We start from the raw sequence: 23,283 nt of genomic DNA on the forward strand, positions 1-23,283 counted from the left end.
TTGAAAGAAACTGCATTTTCATCAGGATATTTTTTACAGGTATTTTTGTCGGCTTTAGGCCTTTGTATTTTATTTAGTTGATGATGGAAGTTACAGTATAGGCTGCTGCATTGGCCTGTAGGCTATCTCTGAGTTCCATGCGTTAATTTCTTTAGCTGCCAATGGATCACAGTGTAGGCTATCAATGTGTCCACATGGCAAAGGCTGGTGCTCTTGCATTAGTTTAATAAAACATTTCAGATTTGTTATCATTTTATTTCAGATTTTTATGCCACGTGACAATAAAACGTTATTATTGAATTGAAGCTGTTCCACGAAAATGCGCATATAAAAATAGTCATAACTGGCACACAGGTAGATCGAAATGGTAGGATAAATTGTACGTTTCCCTAAACTTGAAATGCACAAGCTGCCTATGGTCTTTATTATAACACCCACAGGAGGTCGCATGAAAAAAACAGGCCCGCAACAATAGAAATCAAATCCCCATCCAGTTGATTCGTTCTGGCCCCAGCCCTGGTTTCACCATTGATTTTATATCATGAAAATTGTATGAAAACATTCAGGAGCATATAATACTGGAAAAATAATATAAACTAATACTTTGCTCTATATTGACCCTGATTTTTGTTCTGTTTTAGCGTTAAATCCTTTAGCCTGAAGGAATAGACTGGCACAGCACTGCAGCAAATAAGGTTTTCGTTATTTCAAAATTGAGATGCAGTGCCAAAGCTGGATGGACATCGGTAAATGTTATTCCCTATGGATGGTGTATAGCTATGGTGTTCAGCTGTGAATAATTCTGGACAAACACATATATACACACACACACACACACACACACACACACCAAATTCCTAGCTGCAGTGTACAGAATCATATCCCAAAAATGTTGAGCCTAAATGAAGCAGGATAAAAATGATGGAGAGACAGGGGATTCTGCCTTGGTGGTGTTCAGCACAAAATCTCCTATTTAGGGATTTGGTTGGCTCTTTCAGTCTAGGTCGAGGACTCGGAGAAATTGGCCCCCACACCGCATGCATTTTCTCTGACATCATCATCCATATACTAAGTGGGTCCATTCACCTGGAAGCTACAGCAATTCACTTCTGTCAACTCCTTAAATCTGGGCAATTAAAAAGTATTCTTCGCTTGTTCTGGTTGGGCATAATCTTTCAAGTTCAATTTGGAAGCTGGAACGAGGCATGACCGGGGCATACAGAGTGCAGGGGCCTTGGTACAGAACGGAAAAGGTTACAGTCCTTTGTTTGATCACAGGCCCAGTACACAACTGTGATATGCTCAGAACAAACCCTGGCATGGAGAAGCACAGAATGGCAGAACAGCGGCCAGCTGCTTTGATGAAACGTAAAGGTCAAGATAGCTATGTGGTTTTCAGAGTGACTCGGTTGTTGTGTCACAAGTTAAGACCTAATGGGTTTCCGTAGTTTTGTGATGGTTATTCACCATTGATGCCATTGAATGACCTTCACTGTAAAATCAATGTCATTATGCACATAGGGAAAGTGATATGCAGATTATTTGCTGAGGGAAACAAACATGCAAACTCTTATTCAAGCACAGACTGACAGACAGACAGAACACTCTCACACTCTCACTCATATTGCTGGAGTGTTAGGGGGAAAACTATTTCAGAGTAAGTGAGAGTGCTTTTTAAGCGACAACGCCAGGCTATTTCATTTTACATATATATAGCAATACCTCTGTGTTTTCTCAACACAAGCTTAGTTTAGGGAGTCACCAGCTAAATCTAATCAGAGTTGGGAAGCACAATTTTGAAGCCAGATACTTTCCTCAATCAATTCCATATTTTTCTTGTAAAGGAGAGGAGAGGAGAGATTTGGCCCTACTAAACTCAAAAAACTATTCCAACTCATTTTGAATGATATACACCTTCATGTGGCAGACTGAGTGCAGCAGCACACAAACATTTTCAAGTTAAAGCTAGGATTGGTGAATTTCAACAAATATGTGCCACACAAACTTTGAGATTAAAAAAGGAAGTAAAACATTTTAGAATATCACAACTTTTCACAGCTGGCTTTATGTAAACACAAGTGTGTGAGTCAAGTAGCTGCTGTTTGGCTTTATTTGGACTATTGTACACTGCGGATATGTTTGTTTATCATCTTGACCATGTGCTAGCGTGGTAGGCTAGTCGACACATTGTTTGTTTTTGAGTGAGTGATGATTTTGACTCTGTAATAGAGAAAGATATTTATGGGATCCCACAACATTCCACTGGTCAGTGTCCATTTTAGGAGGATATGTTGTAAAGACAGACTTTAAGTTATGAAATACATGAAAAAGGTGGTTCGACAGTAAAGCAGTGATATAGGTTGACATTTTAAAATGTGAGAACTAATTTATGATTATTATGTGGACGCTGCGATTCCGAACATAACCCCTCTTTTGCCCTTTTCCCGGCCCCATGAAAGCCTTTTCCACAAAGCAAAAAATCTGTATCACATCTGTGCATGAATTTCTTTATGCCTCGATTACACCGACAGCATCATTGCATTTTAGTACACCAGAAGTACATTCATTTCCAATGGAACGCTGTGTGCATTGCGTTGCAGAGGCAGTTGCAGTGCGTTCTGTGTGGTGAATACATTGTATTTGTTGAATGTATGCGTCAAACTGTATACGCAGACGGCTTGACAGAAAAGGTAGCAGAATGTGATGTTGAACTTTTGTTGCACACATATCCAGATGATGATGTATACCATTTTGTGCAATGACGCTGTTGGTGTGATCGAGGCGTTACCTCTACTTTACTCACATATTTTTATGGACACCTTCCCTTCACATTCTTCAGTCTGTAAAGTAGGGAATCCCATACATGTGCACAAGCTACAGATTTTTAGCTATAGAGAAGAGGCTTCCAGAGAATTCAGAACCGCAGCCCCTTCGTTATTATCATTCAACCTCTATTTGACCAGTTTAGACTCTCAAATCTTACACAAAATAAGCATAACGTTAAGATGATAAGCATTTAGCTTGACATCAGTAATCTTAAAAGTATGGGCTTGTGACAGCATTGGTAAGGTAACCGTGGTATACAGTATATCTGCCAGAAGTAAAATTGCAATTCAATTATTGAAGTTAAACTCTATTTTCGGGACCCCACAGCCACTTATGTCTGCTGGAGTGTTTGAGTCTGGTAATTGTTGAAACAGAAGGACATAGCCTACTCTGTGTAAACACACTGGACCGTGGTGTGGGCTACATTACATTTCTGATTCCTTAGCAACCTTCACATGCAGCACTATGGTATAAAAAGTATATTGACCAGTCCAGTTGGGAATAGGGCCAAGCATGTGCAAGACGTATCAGTATTGGCTCTGTTCCAATAGCATAAGTGAATGAATCAATGTATTGGCCATGAAGTCACGTTCAATGGAAACAGATAGAGCCTAGTCCTTGATTAAAAAGCACTTTCAATGGAGAACATACTTCTTAGTCCAAAAGTAATCTGGTTCAGGAAATCAGCCTATAATGTGTGGGAGTTTGTCGGCTATAGCTGTGGGATTCTAAAACCGATTTTGAGCATGGAAGTGGACATGCAAGAAGGGCATATGATGAGGGGGAGGGGGCAGGCTTGGCTAGGGAGTCGAGGTGTGTGCGAGTGCGCTTGTAACTTGGCAGTCTTGGCAGTGGAGATAAGAAGTGTGATTAGGATGGGGAGATGGTCGGAGGGGCTTTCCATTAGAAAATGGGGAGTTGTTACAGCGCTGCCAATACAAGTTGGCGGCATACACATGCAGAATGCTAATGGTGATGCTCACACTAACACTTCATTATAGCCTACATAGCTAGGCATTAACCCAGGGGAGATACATTATTATTTATGGAATTATGTAAATACATTTGAACATGTAATATGTGGCTCAGTTGGCAAAGCATGGCGCTTGCAGTGTCAAGATTGTGGGTTCGAATCCTGCTGGGGCCACCTGTACGAAAATGTATGCACACACTACTGTAAATTGCATAAGATTAAAGCATCCACCCTAATTTGTCTCCAGGTGTGTCTTGTTTTGAGGGTTGGGATGCACCTGGAAACAATAATTAGGACATGATGCACTATGTCAAAGTACTGTTAGTGCAGACAGGTACAGCGCATTCGGAAAGTATTCAGACCCCTTTTTCCAGATTTTGTTACATTACAGCCCTAATCTAAAATGGATAAAATACAATGTTTTCCTCATCAATCTACACACAATAACCCGTAATGACAAAGCAAAAACAGGTTTTTCAAAATTTTGGCAAATGTATTAAAAAAGTAAAACCTTATTTACATAAGTATTCAGACCTTTTGCTATGAGACTCGAAAATTGAGCTCAGGTGCATCCTGTTTCCATTGATCATCCTTGACATGTTTCTACAACTTGATTGGAGTCCACCTGTGGTAAATTCAATTGATTGGACATGATTTGGAAAGGCACACACCTGTCTGTATAAGAACTCATAGTTGACAGTGCATGTCATGCCAAACACCAAGCCATGAGGTTGAAGGAATTGTCCGTAGAGCTCCGAGACAGGATTGTGTTGAGGCACAGATCTGGGGAAGGGTACCAAAAAATGTCTGCAGCATTGAAGGTCCCCAAGAACACAGCGGCCTCCATCATTCTTAAATGGAAGAAGTTTGGAACCACCAAGACTCTTCCTACACTCTAAAAAGAAAAGGTTCCTGGAGTATCCTTTAGGAGTTCTTCAAAATGAAACTGTGGGGGAACCTCTATGTTCTTCGAAGAACCCTACAAAATGGTTCTTCAAAGGACCCCTTTCAATGGATCCTGGAATAACCTTTTGAAGAACCTTTTTGGGTACATTTTTTAACTTCCCCTTCCCCTATTTTTTTTATAATAATACGCATAACAATAACAACAATAACACAACATTTCAGTTGTCAGTGTTTATTAAGATTTTAGTGGCAAAGCAGAATTTAAAATTCCAAAGATGAGGTAAACTCCCAGCCAAGCCTAAGTCCAATGGGTAGATCCTCTGGCATGTTAATTTTTTAAACCTTTTTTATCAACGCATACATTTTTTTGCAAATGTATGCCTTTATTACTATATGATTTGTATTGCCTGAATACTCAACGATGATTAACACCTCAGTTATGTGTGCTTCTGTCAGGGTTGTGGTCAAATGCATGTCATTTAAAGTCAATTTAGCAATTGAACAAAAATCCAATTCAATTTGAAAATGTTCCTAATTGCAAAGTCATGTAAAATAATTTTGGTATTCCAGAACTGTAATTTGCATGTAAATAAACATAACCCTGTTTTATGTTTTTAACACTGCAGATAGAATGCTCTGTGTGCCAGAGATGGGTACCATTCAGCTTGTCTGGGGATGACAAAGAAGGACTTCAACAAAGGCAAAATAGAAAATGATTGGAAGGGGCCTCTTTGCTGTTAAATTAGAGATGTTTAAATAAATTACTGTTGTACCTTGTAACTACTTTAAATGTGTAACTGCTGCACTAAAAATGCGAACATTGATTTGGTATACAATTTAAGATTGTAAACATTGTACAACTTTAAGTAAACATTGTCTAACTTCAGATAGAACAAATTGCACTTGAAATATATATATTTTTTAAAGTTATTGCAAATAAATGCATATCTTCACTTTTTTCTCAGAATTAGATTTCTTCATCTTTAAATGCAACATTTGAGATTTTATGTATTTCTATCAAATCAAAACTGGAATTTCTACTCAAAGCAAAGGTTATAAAAGTATACTAAACATTTCTAGAATAAATCATATCTAGTTTGATGTTTATGTGACAAACGGTGAATTAGTTATTGATTTATACCGGAGTAGCCTACAGGGCATTTCATACTGATGTATTTTTTAAGAGCTCAACCTACCCGCGCATCGATTGGCCAGGTGGACTCTTCTGTCGGTTTTCATTGGCTTGTGGTAATAGTATTTCACTCATATTTTACCATGTAATTTCCTATGAATATTGTGTGTGGTTGCTGGCATAGGTGTGCATCATTTATAACATACGCAGGGGAGAAAGGCAGTTGTCCACGAGAGGATGCGCATAAAATAATCTATTTTTTTCTCCTCGCTCCCATGCGAATGCCATGATGTGGGAATGGAATTTCCAACTGAGACAGGAGTTGCGTGTCCAAAATGTAGACATTTGTATGTAACCAAGAGATGAGGATAAGCACTAAGAATGTTTTGCACAAAATTGAAAGACCTGAAAATCTCTGGAGAATGCCCATTCGCCGGTATTGGTCGTGTGGACGAACCCGGAGACTTTGAGGAACGTACAAGTGACCATACCGGGGATGTACTGGCAATTTCCAAGGATGTGCATGGACATGTATCGGAGGTGCTACCTCAAAGGAAGACGAGCAAGACTAGAGTCAATCTTCATTCATTAGGGGAGAGCATCCGCAAATTAGCATTTCCCGAGGTAAATTGAGATTGTGCTGCAATAAAGCAATTTCTCAACAAAAATCATCAGAATTGACTCGTGCACTGTTGTTGAGTGTTGTCTCAGAAGAGAGCAGTTTACACCGTGGAACATGCACAGTAACCTATCAAAAAAAAAATCTGTTTTGGCGGTATAATCTCGAACCAAATGATTTGTTTGCTGTTATGTTAATGGATTTGCAATGGGCCAAACTATAAGATTTCTTATACAAATATATTGTCAATAAACTTCTGGACTTGTTGTTTACAGTTTCAAAGCCTGCATACTGCCTTTCTGCAAATGATGAAACGGCATACGTTAGACAAGAAATGGTAAGAAATAAATCCAATAAATGCTGGCGAAATTAATGATTTAAACTATGCTGCCCTGATATTTAATTATTGTCAAAGGTCATGATTATAAGAAATGACGATGTTCAGTTAAGTTCAATTGAATGCGTTCAGCTATTATTCTTGTTGAATACCTATTGACTGCGTGCCATGCATGGATGCCCCATGTATCACGACCTGTATATGGTCAATCAGCAAGATGGCTTTGAAGAGAATACAAGGAATAGGAAAAATAGTCAAACCTTTGGTTAGAAACAGTTTTTCATAACATGCATGGGATTTCATGGAATAGGATATCTAGACCCATTCATTCATGTGGTGAGTGCAGTGCTTACTAATATAATACTGATGTAATTTCTGTCCACAGCCCTTCCGTGTGTTATGCAGACATCTGTCAAGATAGGACCTTTGATCGACCAGAGCATTTACTGGAGATCATGAAGAATTATTCTCTCAAAACAGGTATTGTAAAACTGATCAAATTCAAACAACACTGAACATGAGTTGCTTTTATTCCGTTGTGGATGTTTTTAACATCTGTTATATTCATGCCTCTGTGAAACAAAAGACACATTTGTACCTTGTGTGGACAATAATAATATTATATTCTATTGTTTTCTATTCTAATCTACAGTATTGAATTTTTTATTTACATTGTGTTATTCTATTCTATTACATTTGCCCTCCTTTTACGACCAGGTATTCACATGGACGCTTTGAAAGTCTCCCTTGGCGAGGAGCTGTTTCAAACGTGCTTCGACGAGGACGGCCATATTCTGCGGGTGGTGGGGGGAGCCCTCAGCGACTTCCTGAACAGCTTCAATGTCCTGTTGAAACAGGGCAGCTTCCCAAACCCTCCAGAACCAGCCGCTCTGCAAGCCAACCCAGACAGAATAACAGATAATGTAAACAACGAAGCAGCGTCGGTGCTGTGCCTGGACAAGGATCTGGGTCTGCACACCGTCTACTACTTCAACCCTGGGCAGACCACGGAGTTCTTCTTCCCCGGGGTCATCAAGGCGGCCGCCCGCCTGCTCTACGACACCACCGTGGAGGTGTTGATGGACATGGAGATGGAGATGGACCTTCAAGGAGGCACCAAGGAGAGCGTAGGCCCCTTGCAGTTCCAAGCTGGGCCCCGGCAGCCCACCCTGCTCTACTCGGTGGTGGTGAAGGATGCCAAGAGCCTGAGCCCCAGTCCCATGAGGGCCACGTCGGTTGGGACCATGCCCACCTCCCTCTTCTCCTCCACCTTCCCCTTCCACCTCTTTCTGGATCAGGACCTGAGCCTGTTGCAAATCGGGGATGGCCTCCGGAAGAGGCTTAGTCGGAAGGACGGCCTGAGGCGGCCCGCTGCCTTCCAGGAGCACTTTGCTATCGTCACGCCCCAGATCAGGTGCACCTTCCAAGGCATCTTGACTATGCTGAACACACAGTTCATCATTCGGATAAAGCACCAAGGGGGCTCAATGGCCGATGACACAGGGAGGGTATGACCCTATTTCGACTGGATATCAGACCTGGGTTCAAATAGTATCTGAAGTCTTGAGTGATGCTTCATTGAGCTCGCCTGGTTCAATGGAACCAAGTGCAAACCCACCTATTCGGCAGTCCAGGCAGGCTCAAGCTAACCTAACGTAGCAGCCGTAGAAAGACGCCTGAGTGGAGTTCCCACTACTGTTTTTCAGTGGAAAGTTAGGTGGAAAATACTGTATCCCTTGAAACATCCACTTTCTGTTGACTCCGCAGGGAGTGGGCTCAAGCAAACACTCAAAGTCTTTGATTTGCAAAACCATTTGAACTCAGGTCTGCTGGATATGACCCCTTGGAGTTAAGACGAATGCCTAACAAGGTATCGAAGGTTGTCTAAATGCAGGTTTGATGTTAAAAATAGCCCTTCAGAAAGGCAAAATGCCGCGTTGTTAATTGGTATGTGCTAATTAGCGGAATGCTCCCCCTGAGGTAGAGAACAATATAAGCCCAGGGTGAAATTGGACAGCCGGGTCTCATAGACTAGATGTAACATAGTAAATCTAAATCCGGGACACTCAAATGAATATGATATGGTACGTTTGGTATGGTTACATAAGACGGATGGTTACTTAAGGCAACAAAAAAAGTAGGGAGGTTGGTCAGGGTGGATGAGTAGGTGTATAATGCGAACATCTAGCAACCCAAAGGTTGCGAGTTCAAATCTCATCACAGACAACATTGGCTAATTAGCAACTTTTCAACTAGGTACTAATTTTAGCTACTTTGCAACTACTTAGAATGTTAGCTAACACTTCCCCTAACCCTAACCGTAACCCTTTTATCTAACCATTTTTCTAACCATAATTATTTTAGCTAACCCTAACCTTAATCCTTTAACTCATAAACTTAACTCTAACCTTAACCCCAACCCCTAGCCTAGTTAATGTTAGCCAGCTAGCAAATGTTAGCCACCTAGCTAAAATTCGTAGCAAAAAGGACATTTGCAAATTCGAAATGTATAATATGAATTGTAATTCATAACATATCATACAAAATGGGTGATGGACATCCACAAATGAATATATACCATACAAAACATAACATATTAAATGTGTCTTGGATTTACGTTCAGAATAATATGAAATGCTCTGAGACCAGGTTGAATTGGAGGAACTATGTCAAATCAGTTCACCCATCAAAGTCTCTCACGAGGATGCTGATATAATTGTGTAACAACCTCTATTTATGTCAACTATTGAGAGCAGTAAAAAGAAAGTCAGGTCAGGTCAAAACATGTACAAAGTTAACTATTCACAGGGTGAGAATCCCTGAAAGCTTCATAGTTATTTTAACACTTTATTTCTCCCAGTGAGTAAGACCATTCGTAGAACTACAAAGACCTTCAGTTAGATTTCATATAAGAAAATCTGTCAATAGAAATAAAGGAATTAGGTGTGACCATTCGCCTCATGCAGCGCGACACATGTCCTTTGCATAGAGTTGATCAGGCTGTTGATTTGGGGATTTTGATGTGTGCTAGGGATTATTGTCTTGCTGGAAGATCCACTTGATCTTGTATTTTTAACAGTCCTCTGCCTCCCGGCAGAGGCAACCAGGTTTTTGGCTAAAATGTCCTGGTACTTCGTCGTTCATGATGCCATTGACTTTGACAATGGCCCCAGGACTAGTGGAAGCAAAATATCCTCATAACATCAAAGATCCACCACCATATTTTACAGTGGGTATGAGGTTATCTTCTACAAATGCATCCTTCTTTTGATGCTAAACCCACCACTGGTGTGAGTGGCAAAATAGCTCTATTTTCATGTCATCTGACCATAGCACTGGTTCCAATTCAAGTGCCAATACTGGTTAGCAAAGCTATTTTTCTTCCACTGGTCCTTGGGCCCTTGTTAAGGTCAACGACATCATGAACTTTACCAAGTATCAGGACATTTTAGCCAAAAACCTGGTTGCCTCTGCCAGGAAGCTGAAACTTGGCCGCAAGTGGATCTTCCAGCAAGAAAATAACCACTTAGCACACATCAAAATCCATAAAGAAATGGTTAACTGACCACAAAATCAACATTTTGCAATGGCCATCTCAGTCTCCATACTTAAACCCCATTGAAAACCTGTGGTTTGAATTGAAGAGAGTATTGAATTGAATAGATCAGTCCATAAGAGCAGATGAAGGATATCAAGGATCTGGAAAGATTCTGTATGGAGGAATGGTCTAAGATCCCTCCCAATGTGGTCTCCAATCTCATAAAACATTCTAGAAAAAAGCTCCGTGCCGTTATCCTCACAAGGGGAGGGTGGTGAAGTTTTGAAAACAAGGGGTGCCAATATATATTTTTTTAAACAAAATCTCTTTCTCTGAACAATTGTATTTGAGAATACAATGTAGCTCACCATTTGTATTGTTTATTGTATACAGTCTTTTTTGCTAATCTTGATCAAGTGTGCCAATAATTTTGGACATGACTGTGTACAGTGAGTGAAAAAAGTATTTGATCCCCTGCTGATTTTGTACGTTTGCCCACTAACAAAGAAATGATCAGTCTATAATTTTAATGGTAGGTTTATTTGAACAGTGAGAGACAGAATAACAACAAAAGAATCCAGAAATGTTATAAAATGATTTGAATTTTAATGAGGGAAATAACTATTTGACCCTTCTGCAAAACATGACTTAGTACTTGGTGGCAAAACCCTTGTTGGCAATCACAGACGTCAGATGTTTCTTGTAGTTGGCCACCAGGTTTGCACACATCTCAGGAGGGATTTTGTCCCACTCCTCTTTGCAGATCTTCTCCAAGTCATTAACGTTTCGAGGCTGACGTTTGGCAACTCGAACCTTCAGCTCCCTCCACAGATTTTCTATGGGATTAAGGTCTGGAGACTGGCTAGGCCACTCCAGGACCTTAATGTGCTTCTTCTTGAGCCACTCCTTTGTTGCCTTGGCCGTGTGTTTTGGGTCATTGTCATGCTGGAATAACCATCCACGACTCATTTTCAATGCCCTGGCTGAGGGAAGGAGGTTCTCACCCAAGATTTGATGGTACATGGCCCCGTCCATCGTCCCTTTGATGCGGTGAAGTTGTCCTGTCCCCTTAGCAGAAAAACACCCACAAAGCATAATGTTTCCACCTCCATGTTTGACAGTGGGGATGGTGTTCTTGGGGTCATAGGCAGCATTCCTCCTCCTCCAAACACGGCGAGTTGAGTTGATGCCAAAGCGCTCCATTTTGGTCTCATCTGACCACAACACTTTCACCCAGTTGTCCTGGGTGTCATTCAGATGTGCATTGGCAAACTTCAGACGGGCATGTATATGTGCTTTCTTGAGCAGGGGGACCTTGCGGGCGCTGCAGGGAACTTGCGGGCGCCTCACCGTTCTCATGATCATTGCAACTCCATGAGGTGAGATCTTGCATGGAGCCCTAGGCCGAGGGAGATTGACAGTTCTTTTGTGTTTCTTCCATTTGTGAATAATCGCACCAACTGTTGTCACATTCTCACCAAGTTGCTTGGCGATGGTCTTGTAGCCCATTCCAGCCTTGTGTAGGTCTGCAATCTTGTCCCTGACATCCTTGGAGAGCTCTTTGGTCTTGGCCATGGTGGAGAGTTTGGAATCTGATTGATTGATTGCTTCTGTGACAGGCGTCTTATATACAGGTAACAAGCTGAGATTAGGAGCACTCCCTTTAAGAGTGTGCTCTTAATCTCAGCTCGTTACCTGTATAAAAGACACCTGGGAGCCCGAAATCTTTCTGATTGAGATTGTGTCAAATACTTATTTCCCTCATTAAAATGCAAATCAATTTATAACATTTTTGACATGCGTTTTTCTGGATTATTTTGTTGTTATTCTGTCTCTGACTGTTCAAATAAACCTACCATTAAAATTATAGACTGATCATTTCTTTGTCAGTGGGCAAACGTACAAAATCAGCAGGGGATCAAATACTTTTTTCCCTCACTGTATGTACCATTTAGCATGGAGTACCCGGACAAAGCCATTTATCTCATGTCTTGTTTCCCTCTCTTCTAGCTCATGGACCTGAAAGGCCAGATGATCTGCATCTCAGAGTCCAATACCATCCTCTTCCTGGGCTCGCCGTGCGTAGACAAGCTGGAGGAGCTGACTGGCCGCGGCCTCTACCTCTCTGATATCCCCATCCACAACGCCCTGCGCGACGTGGTCCTGGTGGGCGAGCAGGCCAAGGCCCAGGATGGCTTGAAGAAGCGCCTAGGCAAGGCCAAGGCGGCCCTGGAGCACGCTCACCTCGCCCTGGAGGAAGAGAAGAAGAGGACGGTGGATCTGCTTTTCACCATTTTCCCGGGGACGGTGGCCCAGGAACTTTGGCAAGGACACACGGTGGATGCCAGGGAGTTTGAGCATGTCACCATGCTGTTCTCGGACATCGTGGGCTTCACGGCCGTGTGCTCACGCTGCACGCCTATGCAGGTGGTCACCATGCTCAATGAGCTGTACACACGCTTTGACCACCACTGCGGGGAGCTGGATGTATACAAGGTGTGTTACAGCAGGGCCCAAGGAATCTCAGGGAACTTCTCAACCGGATTTACCGGATACAACTAAACATTGTGGTTATGCTTTATTTTACAAAGTGCCTGGTAATTACTTGGAATGATAAAAGTGAAATTAAATTCATAATAATAACCACAGAATATATTTGTTTATGGGGATAGATCGAATTAATTGAAACACTACTCACAACGCACCATTTGGTACAACGTAGTTATCAATTGTGTGGAATTCCTTCCAGTTAAGTACCAGAAAGTACCAGGTTATAATGACATTTCTCAGTTAAACAGCAGTTAAACAGCAGTTTAAATGGAACAGCAAAAATTGCCTTACAGTGTAAGAAAGCAAGATTAGGTTTTTTATACAGCTAAAATTTATATTAATGAGAACTGGACTCCAACTGTGCCCAAAATGTTGCTTTAGTCTTATTCCACAACCCCTGTTACCGGTTTTGGATTGAATGAATAAGGCCCTCTATATAATCTTATGTTAATATCAACAGTTTATTTTTAGAACAACCATTTATGTTGTTGACTACAGACCCTTGCTGGCATTCCTATATTATGTTGATCCCATCATGAATACAGCTTCATTTGAATTGAATTAGCCATGGAGGTGTTAAGGTAAGATATGCTTCATGTTGCTCTTCGATAGCGTTTCATAAGAATGTGTTTACCGATATGAATCATTTGAGAGTGGAGGCTTGTCTCCCTCATGCTTTTGCATAATTTAGCAATAATTCATCAATGTATTAATATAGCCAATACTTAACAGTTATGTCTTGACCAAAGCAATTTAGAGAGAATAACAGTTGTGTATTCTTAACAGTCATCAATAATGACAAGGTCTACTCCAAAATAAGAGTGTGCCATATAAAACAGATGCACAGGCTCCAAAAAGGGGAAAGATCATTGTTGTTTTTGACCTTGTCAGAATGAGACTTATGTGATTTAGGCACAAAAGTACTTTAAGTTCATGGTAGAAAGGTTATTTTCGTTGCGTTCTCTCATAGATTCCACAAGTATTGGACAAAAATGACACAGTTCCACCATTTTATTTGGGTTTATTATTTCTTCAAGAACAGACTGTACTTGTCTCACGGCCAAACTTGCTTGCTCTCAGCCAGCTGTCTTGTAATCTGCGGGGAGTTTGGTTAATGTAATCAGTGTGTCACTGAAGTATAACAGAGGAGAGCAGCATGTCTGACGGATCTTTCGTAAAGCACTGAGAAGTCAGAGGTTCCTTTAGGACCTCTGTTTCCATTCCCGATCCCAAAATAGATTTTGTCTGCTTTCCAAATGGCACTCTATTCCCTTTTACATTGCACTACAATTCACTATATAGAATGCCATTTGGGACATCGACTTTTACCTCACCACCACCACCACCACACAACTGTCGAGTGCTCTCCTGCTCCGGAGTAAAACATAAACACCTCCCAGAAGACCTATTTTAATGCTAATTGGGCACGTCTTTAAAAAAAAAAGTTGAATAGTGTTATACAAGATATTATACAAGTCTTGTGATGAAGTTAACTGTATGTCATGTAGTTTGCCTATGGGATATTAAACTATTCTATTCTACTGTATCTAGGTGGAGACTATCGGTGACGCATACTGTGTGGCTGGTGGCTTGCACAAGGAGAGCGAGACTCACGCAGTGCAGATTGCCCTCATGGCGCTGAAGATGATGGAGCTGTCCGATGAGGTCAGGACGCCCACTGGCGAGCCAATCAAGGTGAGTGTTACGGCTTACCTTCTTCACAGTGTGAAACCATCAATGGAAAGCCCCTTTCAGAACTGCACTGAGTAGCACAGGAAGTTGCCTGGACAAGAGAGTTTTGTACACAAAACTGATTTTCAGGCTTTTCTACTGTTATGCCATTTGCTCAAAATGTAGACAAAGGTGTTCCCTGCTAGCTGGTTTTTATTAATATCAAGAATGACAATATTGTTCATCTGAAAGGGAGCAACTCTCCATTTGGGCTGATCTATGACACGCTAGCACCTGCCCCGTTAAGAGGGGAATGAGGCAACCTCAGAGTAATTTTATTCACACACACAGACAGAGATGTACATGGGGCTGAAGAATGGTAATGGTTCTGAAACAGGAGAAATAGAGGTAATGGATACACTACACAATACGATAAGGGTTCCCAACATTTTTCCCTAGGGCCCCCCTTTTCACATTTGATTTGTTATTGTTTATTGAGATAGCCTATATTAAATACACCACAAGCTTTTATAATTGATTTTATTATTTTGTTTAACTTGACAGACCTTGACAGAACTCATTACATCTTTTAGGTAGGCTATTTAATAATAATAATAATAATAATAATAATAATGCATATGGAACTCTAGACTCGATTTCCCCAAAGGTCCTTCCGCTACCAAATATGTTTTATTATGACAATTTATATAAACTCTCAATTTAATTATACATATTCTCTTTTTCAGAAATTGAATAGATCAATTGATAGCGACAGAGTCACACATTGTATAAGATTACTTCCCAGCCCCCCGAGTGGCGCAGTGGTCTAAGGCCACTAGAGATTCTGGGTTCGAGTCCAAGCTCTGCTGCAGCTGGCTGTGACAGGGAGACCCATGGGGCGGGGCACAATTGGCCCAGCGATGTCTGGGTTAGGGGAGGGTTTGGCCGGCAGGGATGTCCTTGTCCCATTGCGCACTAGCGACTGCTGTGGTGGGCTGGGTGCAGTGCATGCTGACACGGTCGTCAGGTGTACGGCGTTTCGATGAGACAAGACTGTAACTACCAATTGGATACCACAAAATTGGGGAGAAAAAGGGGTAAAAAAAAGATTACTTCCCAAGCAAAGTCCCATTGGCATCAGAGTTGTGTTTTCCTCTGGCATTTTACAGCTTGTTTCTTGCCTAAAACATCGCATATTTCTGCATAATTTTAGACCGTTATAAACAATCGCGAATTGTAAATGATTAGCTATTATTATCCTTAATTGTATAAATGTTTTACCCCCCACCAAATGTTGTGTCCCCCCCAGGTTGGGAACCCCTGCAATAAGTGATAGCACAAGTAGAGTAACAAGGTTATTAACAAGGGAGGGACTATATGAATATATATGCTACCTGCACATATTACAATACAGCTATACACAAAGGCAGCATATAACTACTATAAGAACAACAAGCAGGAATGATATACATGTCACAGTATATGCATGTCACGCTCACTTTGGCCATGCACACCAACCCACAAGTCCAGAGATACAGTAGGAATGAGTCCAGTTGTTGATGGGCAGAGACAGAGGTGTTGCGGGAGACTGTGTATTGTGTTACCTGCAGAGTCAAGAGGATGGGCAGATGTCAGGCCAGCTAGTAAGCTCCCTAGCAAACTGACAGTGGCTCATCAACATCTCAAATTTGGAGATTACAATGAGAAAGCTGCAGCTGTTCCTGTCTTTCAGTATTTTGATATATTATTTGACATTTGACATTATATTGAAAACTTAGAGGTAGTTGACCCCATCTTATGAATACCTAGAACACAGATTATGGACCCAAAGAGTCAGTGATCCATGATTTGGATTCGTTCACTTTGCTACAGTTAATCATTAATGTCATTGAACACAAAACAAGGGGTACACTACAAAGCAGGATCAAGGAGTTAGCCAGCTCTTTAGGAAGATAAGCTTGAAATGTGCATTGTCTTATATACTAAACAACCAAAAACACATCTAAGTTTAGCTTTCCTAATGAACTAGAAAATCAATAGTTATTTCTGGTTGTTTATCCAAAGTAGCTGGCTAACTCATAGATCCTGCTTTGTATACCCCTCTGGTTAGCATGCTCCAAAAATCAGGCCTAAATCACATTCAAGTAACTTCTAAAACACAACTTTGTGCCCTGGGTGGTCAAGTGGTCTAAGCCGCTGCCTCTAGAACACACATACAGAACACACATATATATATATAACACTGCAAGCATGGGTTCGAATCCAACGCTCTCTGCTGTCTGTCATGGGACTGCCCTACTCCTTCGGAGAGGACGTTAAACGGATATCTTGACTCTACGGTCATTACAATTTCATGGCACTTATCGTAAGAGTAGGGGTGTCCTGACCCCATTTCCATCATGGCTACCTAATCATCCCTGCCATTCCTAATTGGCATATGTCACTCCTCACCTCTATACCATGCTTTCTGATGTGTGCTGAGCCTTCTGGCACAAATGGTTGCCTTGCATGACCAAAGTGGGTGCCACACATTGATGGTGGATGAGTTTCCTCCCTACTATGAAAGCGCTTTGAGCATCTGGAAAATTGCTATATAAATTCAATCAATAAATCTAAATAATAATTTGGCTAAATTATCCATTCAGAAGTAGGACATGTGGATAAGGTTATTTCATATAAAGCATCACAGCCGATAACAAGGGAAATGTTCTTGAATTATTATCACAAATTACATTTAAATTATATTTACTATAGTCAAAATGTGATTTCCCAAAAAGATATGAGTTGCAATGACTTGATTGTTCTTCAAAGAGTGTCTTGGAAATCTTAAAGCCACAATCACAATTTGTTGTTCCTTGAAGTCACCTTGGTGAACTTTACTTTTCGAATATACAAACATTTATATTGGATTTTTGTTGATTTCACCTTATAGCTATCGCTTCAAAGGAAAACTTAATATAATCAATGAAGCTTTGATTTAATGTTGTAGTTTTTCCCCTCAGCAGAAATTATATATTTTTTATTTACAGATGCGAATTGGCCTGCACACTGGTTCAGTTCTGGCCGGTGTTGTTGGCGTGATGATGCCACGCTACTGTCTGTTTGGCAACAACGTCACATTGGCAAATAAGTTTGAGTCCTGTAGCGTACCTAGAAGAATCAACGTTAGCCCCACAACCCACAGGTGACTTAAAACTTCTGCAATTCCAAAATATATTTTATTTTAAGCTCAGCCACTAGCTAATGTTTTATATTAAAAAAATATTATATTTTGAAGAGTCTTGTGTTTACACTTTGCATTGATGATCACATGTATCATTATGATGTGGTTATAATGCATCGTTGGACTTGTCATTAGCATGTATGTATTTATAATGTCTTATTTTAATGTCTCATTCATTTGGATCACACTGTATTTCACAAAAGTCACACAGTAAATTAGGTTTTGTGTGGTGTTCTTCAAATGACAAGCTACCTGACTCACTGTGATAATGAAAGATGCACTGGCATTCATAAGAAGATAGACCATTAAACCCTATGTTGTCTACAGGTCTTGCCTGGATCTGTACTATTTACTCTTTGTTCTTACGCTCTGTCCACTGTTGGTCATAGAATTTGAACCCTAATTTGGCTGCCCAACATTTGTCATAGTCAATAAAGCCAAGGTCTTTACTACAAACATTCTTGGATGTTCAGTGTGGTCTCTTTAGGGACACAGTTGAAAACAGTTTCACAAAACACTTGATTGGCCAGAAAGTTCACCCACCTGCTTTCCCAAGTCTGAATCTGTCCCTGATTGAAAGGAAAGAATGAAAACCAGAAGGTGTATGGTTGTTCTCTCGGACTGTAATAAAAATAGCCCTGGCATTGGGGCCGCTGAAAAGTGTGTCCAAACATTACCTGTGTATTTGGTAGCACTTTCGATAAAGTCCTTATTGCACCTGTGTAATAACACTGTAATTACTACATTAACAACATTTTTACATATTAACTGCAGTGCTCTTTATTATTATAATGCAGTTACTAAAGTAAGATGTAACAAGATGTTATACATTGTTATTACTAGTGTAATTACAGTGTAATTGGTTGATATGTTACTGTATATTTTTTGTAAGGAAGGCAAAACAACATTGTTCATGTGTTTCAAGAGAACGTGTTTAACTTCCTATCCAGTTGAGTTGCTTTTTGGTTTCACACAGCAACTGTGTTATACAATACATTCATATACACGTTCTCACAGTACAAGATAAATAGTTTATGTGGTCTTGCACAGGAAACAGGATCCAATGTTGATTGAATAGAGAGCCCCGTAGCCCCCATTTCTATCTGCAGCACACACTAAAACGTTGTATTTACATTCATAATGGTTCATTTGTTCTTTTGGGTTTCCAGATTGCTGAAAGATTGTCCAGAGTTCGTCTTCATTCCCCGGACCAGACAGGATCTTCCGCCAAACTTCCCGCCGGATATTCCTGGTGTTTGTTACTTCTTGGAGGCTTTTGATCAATGGTCGGGCAAAACCACAAGTGACTGTGAGACTGATGAACCATGCTACAGCAATACAAACTTCATGGTTGAGCAAACATAGATGGTATAATGAGACATAGCCAAACCTGGGTTCAATTAATATTCTAAATCTTTGAGCGTTTGATTGAGCCTGCCTGGAGCACCAAATTGGTTGAGTTTGCACTTTTAGCAATATTTCATTGGTTCCATTGCGCCATGCAAGCTCAATCGAGCAGAGCTAAAGTATTTGAAAGAACTAATATTTGTACCCAGGTCTAAATACAGCTAGCACCCGTTGCTGTAGATTTCTTTAGGGGATGTAGAAATGTTGATTATTCTCTTACAAAATCACTAGATGTACATTTTGTATGCTTTCACTGGTTTATTCACCTCACCAGATTCACGTCATTTCTTAAACTATAATTACACTACAACTGCCTATGTAACTACCATGTAAATACATACAGGTATTAATCACACATTGGGACTTAAAGGGATAGTCACCAAAATTACATATTGGTTTCCTTACCCTGTAAGCAGTCTATGGACAAATTAAGAAAGCAATCCATGCTTTAATTTGGATTAACTGGTCTCCAAATGCAAGTCAATATCCCTGCATTTTTCGCCTCTCATCTTGTCCTTAGACTGCATACAGGCTAAGTGCCAAGGAAACCAATATGCAATTTTGTAATTTGGTTGAACTATCCCTTTAAAGAGAATTACACAATAACTAATGTCACGGCATGGCTAGAACACAATGAATGTGCTTCCATTCCAATTAATATTTATTACTGTGATTATTTTTGTATTGTCCAAGCGACAATAAATATTGTGATTAACAGTTTTGTTCTACTACTCTGATGTTTGGAATATATTTTCAGTTTTCCTGCGAGCATAGTCATAGTACAGGTAACTGCCAAAATAAAGGAAACACTAACATAAAATGCCTTAATAGGGCGTTGGGCCACCACGAGCCAGAATATCGTCAGTGCACCTTGGCATAGATTATATAAGTGTCTGGAAACTATCGGAGGGATGCAACACCATTCTTTCACGATAAATTTGATCATTTGATGTTTTGTTGATGGTGGTGGAAAACGTTGTCTCAGGCGCCGCTCCAGAATCTCCTTTAAGTGTTCAATTGGGTTGAGATCTGGTGACTGAGCATATGGTTTACATAGTTTTCATGCTCATCAAACCATTCAGTGACTAGTCCTACCCTGTGAATGGAGGTATTATCATCCTATGTGGCATAGCCATGGTAGCCAAAATAATGGCCTGCCCAGCATTTTTATACATGACCTTAAGCGTGATGGGATGTTAACTGCTTAATTAACTCAGGAACCACACTTGTGTGGAAGCACCTGCTTTCAATATACTTTGTATTCCTTATTTACTCAAGTGTTTACATTATTTTGGCAGTTACCTGTAGGTTGATATTACACTGCAACAATGTCAGGATCAAACATTTGCTCAAAGTTTGTTTTGTATTTTCACACAAAGGAAATTGTATTCAAAATTGCACTCTATTCCCTCTGGACCTCAAAGCCAGTTTTTTCATTCTAACCCCTCTAATCAGGGACTAATATAGACCTGGGACATCAGGTGGGTGCAATTCATTATCTGCCTTAATTGACAGCGACCAGTTGTTGTTGGGGGTTATCTGCCTTCCTTAAGGGCAGAACAGCAGATTTTTCCACCTTGTCAGCTCAGGGATTCGAACCAGAGATCTTTCAGTTACTGGCCAAACGCTCCTAACTGCTAGGCTACCTGCCACTAGTGGCCCTGGTCAAAAGTAGTGCACTACAATACATAGAGAACAGGATGCCATTTCAGACACAGACTTGATTGTGACAGCTGTGATGGTAGGCCTAAAGGAGGAGATCAGATGCAATTCAGAAAGTAGAATGGGGCTGAGAAAAAGGTAAGGAAGAAAACATTTATTTTGTTATGTTCTATTATTACAATCATGTAGCCCTCGGTCATTATAGGCTGCACAACTCGAAACATGGATCAGTAAACAGGAGGTAAAACTTGTCCACCCCTCAACATTTAAAAAAAAGCAACAGAAACACTGATTCTGTCCCTAACAGCACCCTATTACCTATATAGTGCACTAGTTTTGTGCAGTGTACTGAAACTACAAGGCCCATCCAAGTTGACCTGTGAGCCAAAACCAGTGCAACAGCACAGCAGCTTTGACTAAACGAAGGGGATTGTGTTCTTTCTTTGTAAATCTCGATGTTCCAAAAAGGACAATCTATCTAAAAACAGTAATAAATGCTTTTATTAGTGAACATTTGATCAAATGTTTGATTCAAAGAGGACATGTGACATGATAAGTATAGGCTTATATCTAAACATTAGACAAATATATATTGAACCTTTATTTAACTAGGCATGTCCGTTAAGAACAAATTCTTATTTACAATGTCGGCCTACCACGGCCAAACCCAGACGACGCTGGGCCAAATGTGCGCCGCCCTATGGGACTCCCAATCATGGCAGGATGTGATAGTCTGGATTCGAACCAGGGACTGTAGTGACGCCTCTAGCACTGAGATGGGCCCCCACTAGTGAGGCCAAAATATATATAAATTACAGCACCAGTCAAAAGTTTGGACACACCTACTCATTCAAGGGTTTTTCTTTATTTTTTTACTATTTTCTACATTGTAGAATAATAGTAAAGACATCAAAACTATGAATTAACACATATGGAATCATGTAGGAACCAAAAAACTGTCAAACAAATCAAAATATATTTGAGATTCTTCAAAGTAGCCACCCTTTGCCTTGATGACAGCTTTGCACACTCTTGGCATTCTCTCAACCAGCTTCACCTGGAATGCTTTCCAACAGTCTTGAAGGAGTTCTGATATGCTGAGCACTTGTTGGCTGCTTTTCCTTCACTCTGCGGTCCAACTCATCCCAAACCATCTCAATTGGGTTTAGGTTGGGTGATTGTGGAGGCCAGGTCATCTGATGCAGCACTCCATCACTCTCCTTCGTGGTCAAATAGCCCGTACACAGCCTGGAGGTGTGTTGGGTCATTGTCATGTGGAAAAACAAATGATAGTCCCATTAAGCGCAAACCTGATGGGATGGCGTACCGCTGCAGAATGCTGTGGTAGCCATGCTGGTTAAGTGTGCCTTGAATTCTAAATAAATCACCGGCAGTGTCACCAGCAAAGCACCCCCACACATCACACCTCCTCCTCCATGCTTCACGGTGGTGCTTCACACCTACTCTGCGTCTCACAAAGACGGTTGGAACCAAAAATCTCAAATTTGTATTCATCAAGCCAAAGGATAGATTTCCACCAGTCTAATGTCCATTGCTTGTGTTTTTTTGGCCCAAGCAAGTCTCTTCTTCTTATTGGTGTCCTTTTTAATAGTGGCTTCTTTGCAGTAATTTGACCATGAAGGCCTGATTCACGCAGTCTTCTCTGAACAGTTGATGTTGAGATGTTACTTGAATGCTGAAGCATTTATTTGGGCTGCAATCTGAGGCGCAGTTAACTCTAATGAATGTATCCTCTGCAGCAGAGGTAACTCTAGGTCTTCCTTTCCTGTGACGGTCCTCATGAGAGCCAGTTTCATCATAGCGCTTGATGGTTTTACGACTCCACTTGAATCTTTCAAAGTTTTTTTACATTTTCTGGATTGACTGACCTTCATGTCTTAAAGTAATGATGGACTGTCATTTCTCTTTACTTATTTGAGCTGTCTTGCAATAATATGGATTTTACCAAATAGAGCTATCTTCTGTATACCACCCTACCTTGTCACAACACAGCTGATTGGCTCAAATGCATTAAGGAAAGAAATTCCACAAATGAACTTTTAACAAGGCACATCTGTTAATTAAAATGCATTCCAGGTGACTACCTCATGAAGCTGGTTGAGAGAATGCCAGGAGTGTGCAAAGCTGTCATCAACGAAAAGGGAGGCTACTTTGAAGAATCTCAAATATATTTTGATTTGTTTAACACTTTTTTTGGTTACTACATGATTCCATTTGTGTTATTTCATAGTTTATGCCTTCACTATTATTCTACAATCTAGAAAATAGTAAAAAATTAAGAAAAACCCTTGAATGAGTAGGTGTGTCCAAACTTGTGACTGATACTGTACTTAAGTAGTTTCTTTGGTACAGATGAAGTCGGATGTTTACAAACACCTACATTTAAACTTAGTTTTTCACAATTCCTGACATTTAATG

At 40.5% G+C, this 23,283-nt stretch overlaps 1 protein-coding gene across 1 annotated transcript; it reads left to right on the plus strand.

Moving 5' to 3' along the window:
- The first annotated feature begins 6,063 nt into the window (after positions 1–6,063).
- On the plus strand, positions 6,064–19,891 carry LOC115202058 (guanylate cyclase soluble subunit alpha-1-like). Its single transcript, XM_029765916.1, has 8 exons — positions 6,064–6,461; positions 6,732–6,793; positions 7,179–7,273; positions 7,511–8,301; positions 12,342–12,827; positions 14,433–14,576; positions 17,582–17,736; positions 18,945–19,891. The coding sequence occupies exons 1-8, from the start codon at positions 6,219–6,221 to the stop codon at positions 19,138–19,140; spliced, it is 2,172 nt and encodes a 723-aa protein (XP_029621776.1). The 5' UTR covers positions 6,064–6,218; the 3' UTR covers positions 19,141–19,891.
- The last annotated feature ends 3,392 nt before the right edge of the window (positions 19,892–23,283 follow it).

The sequence above is a fragment of the Salmo trutta genome, chromosome 11 (genome assembly GCF_901001165.1).
Source record: "Salmo trutta chromosome 11, fSalTru1.1, whole genome shotgun sequence".
Lineage (NCBI taxonomy): Eukaryota > Metazoa > Chordata > Actinopteri > Salmoniformes > Salmonidae > Salmo > Salmo trutta.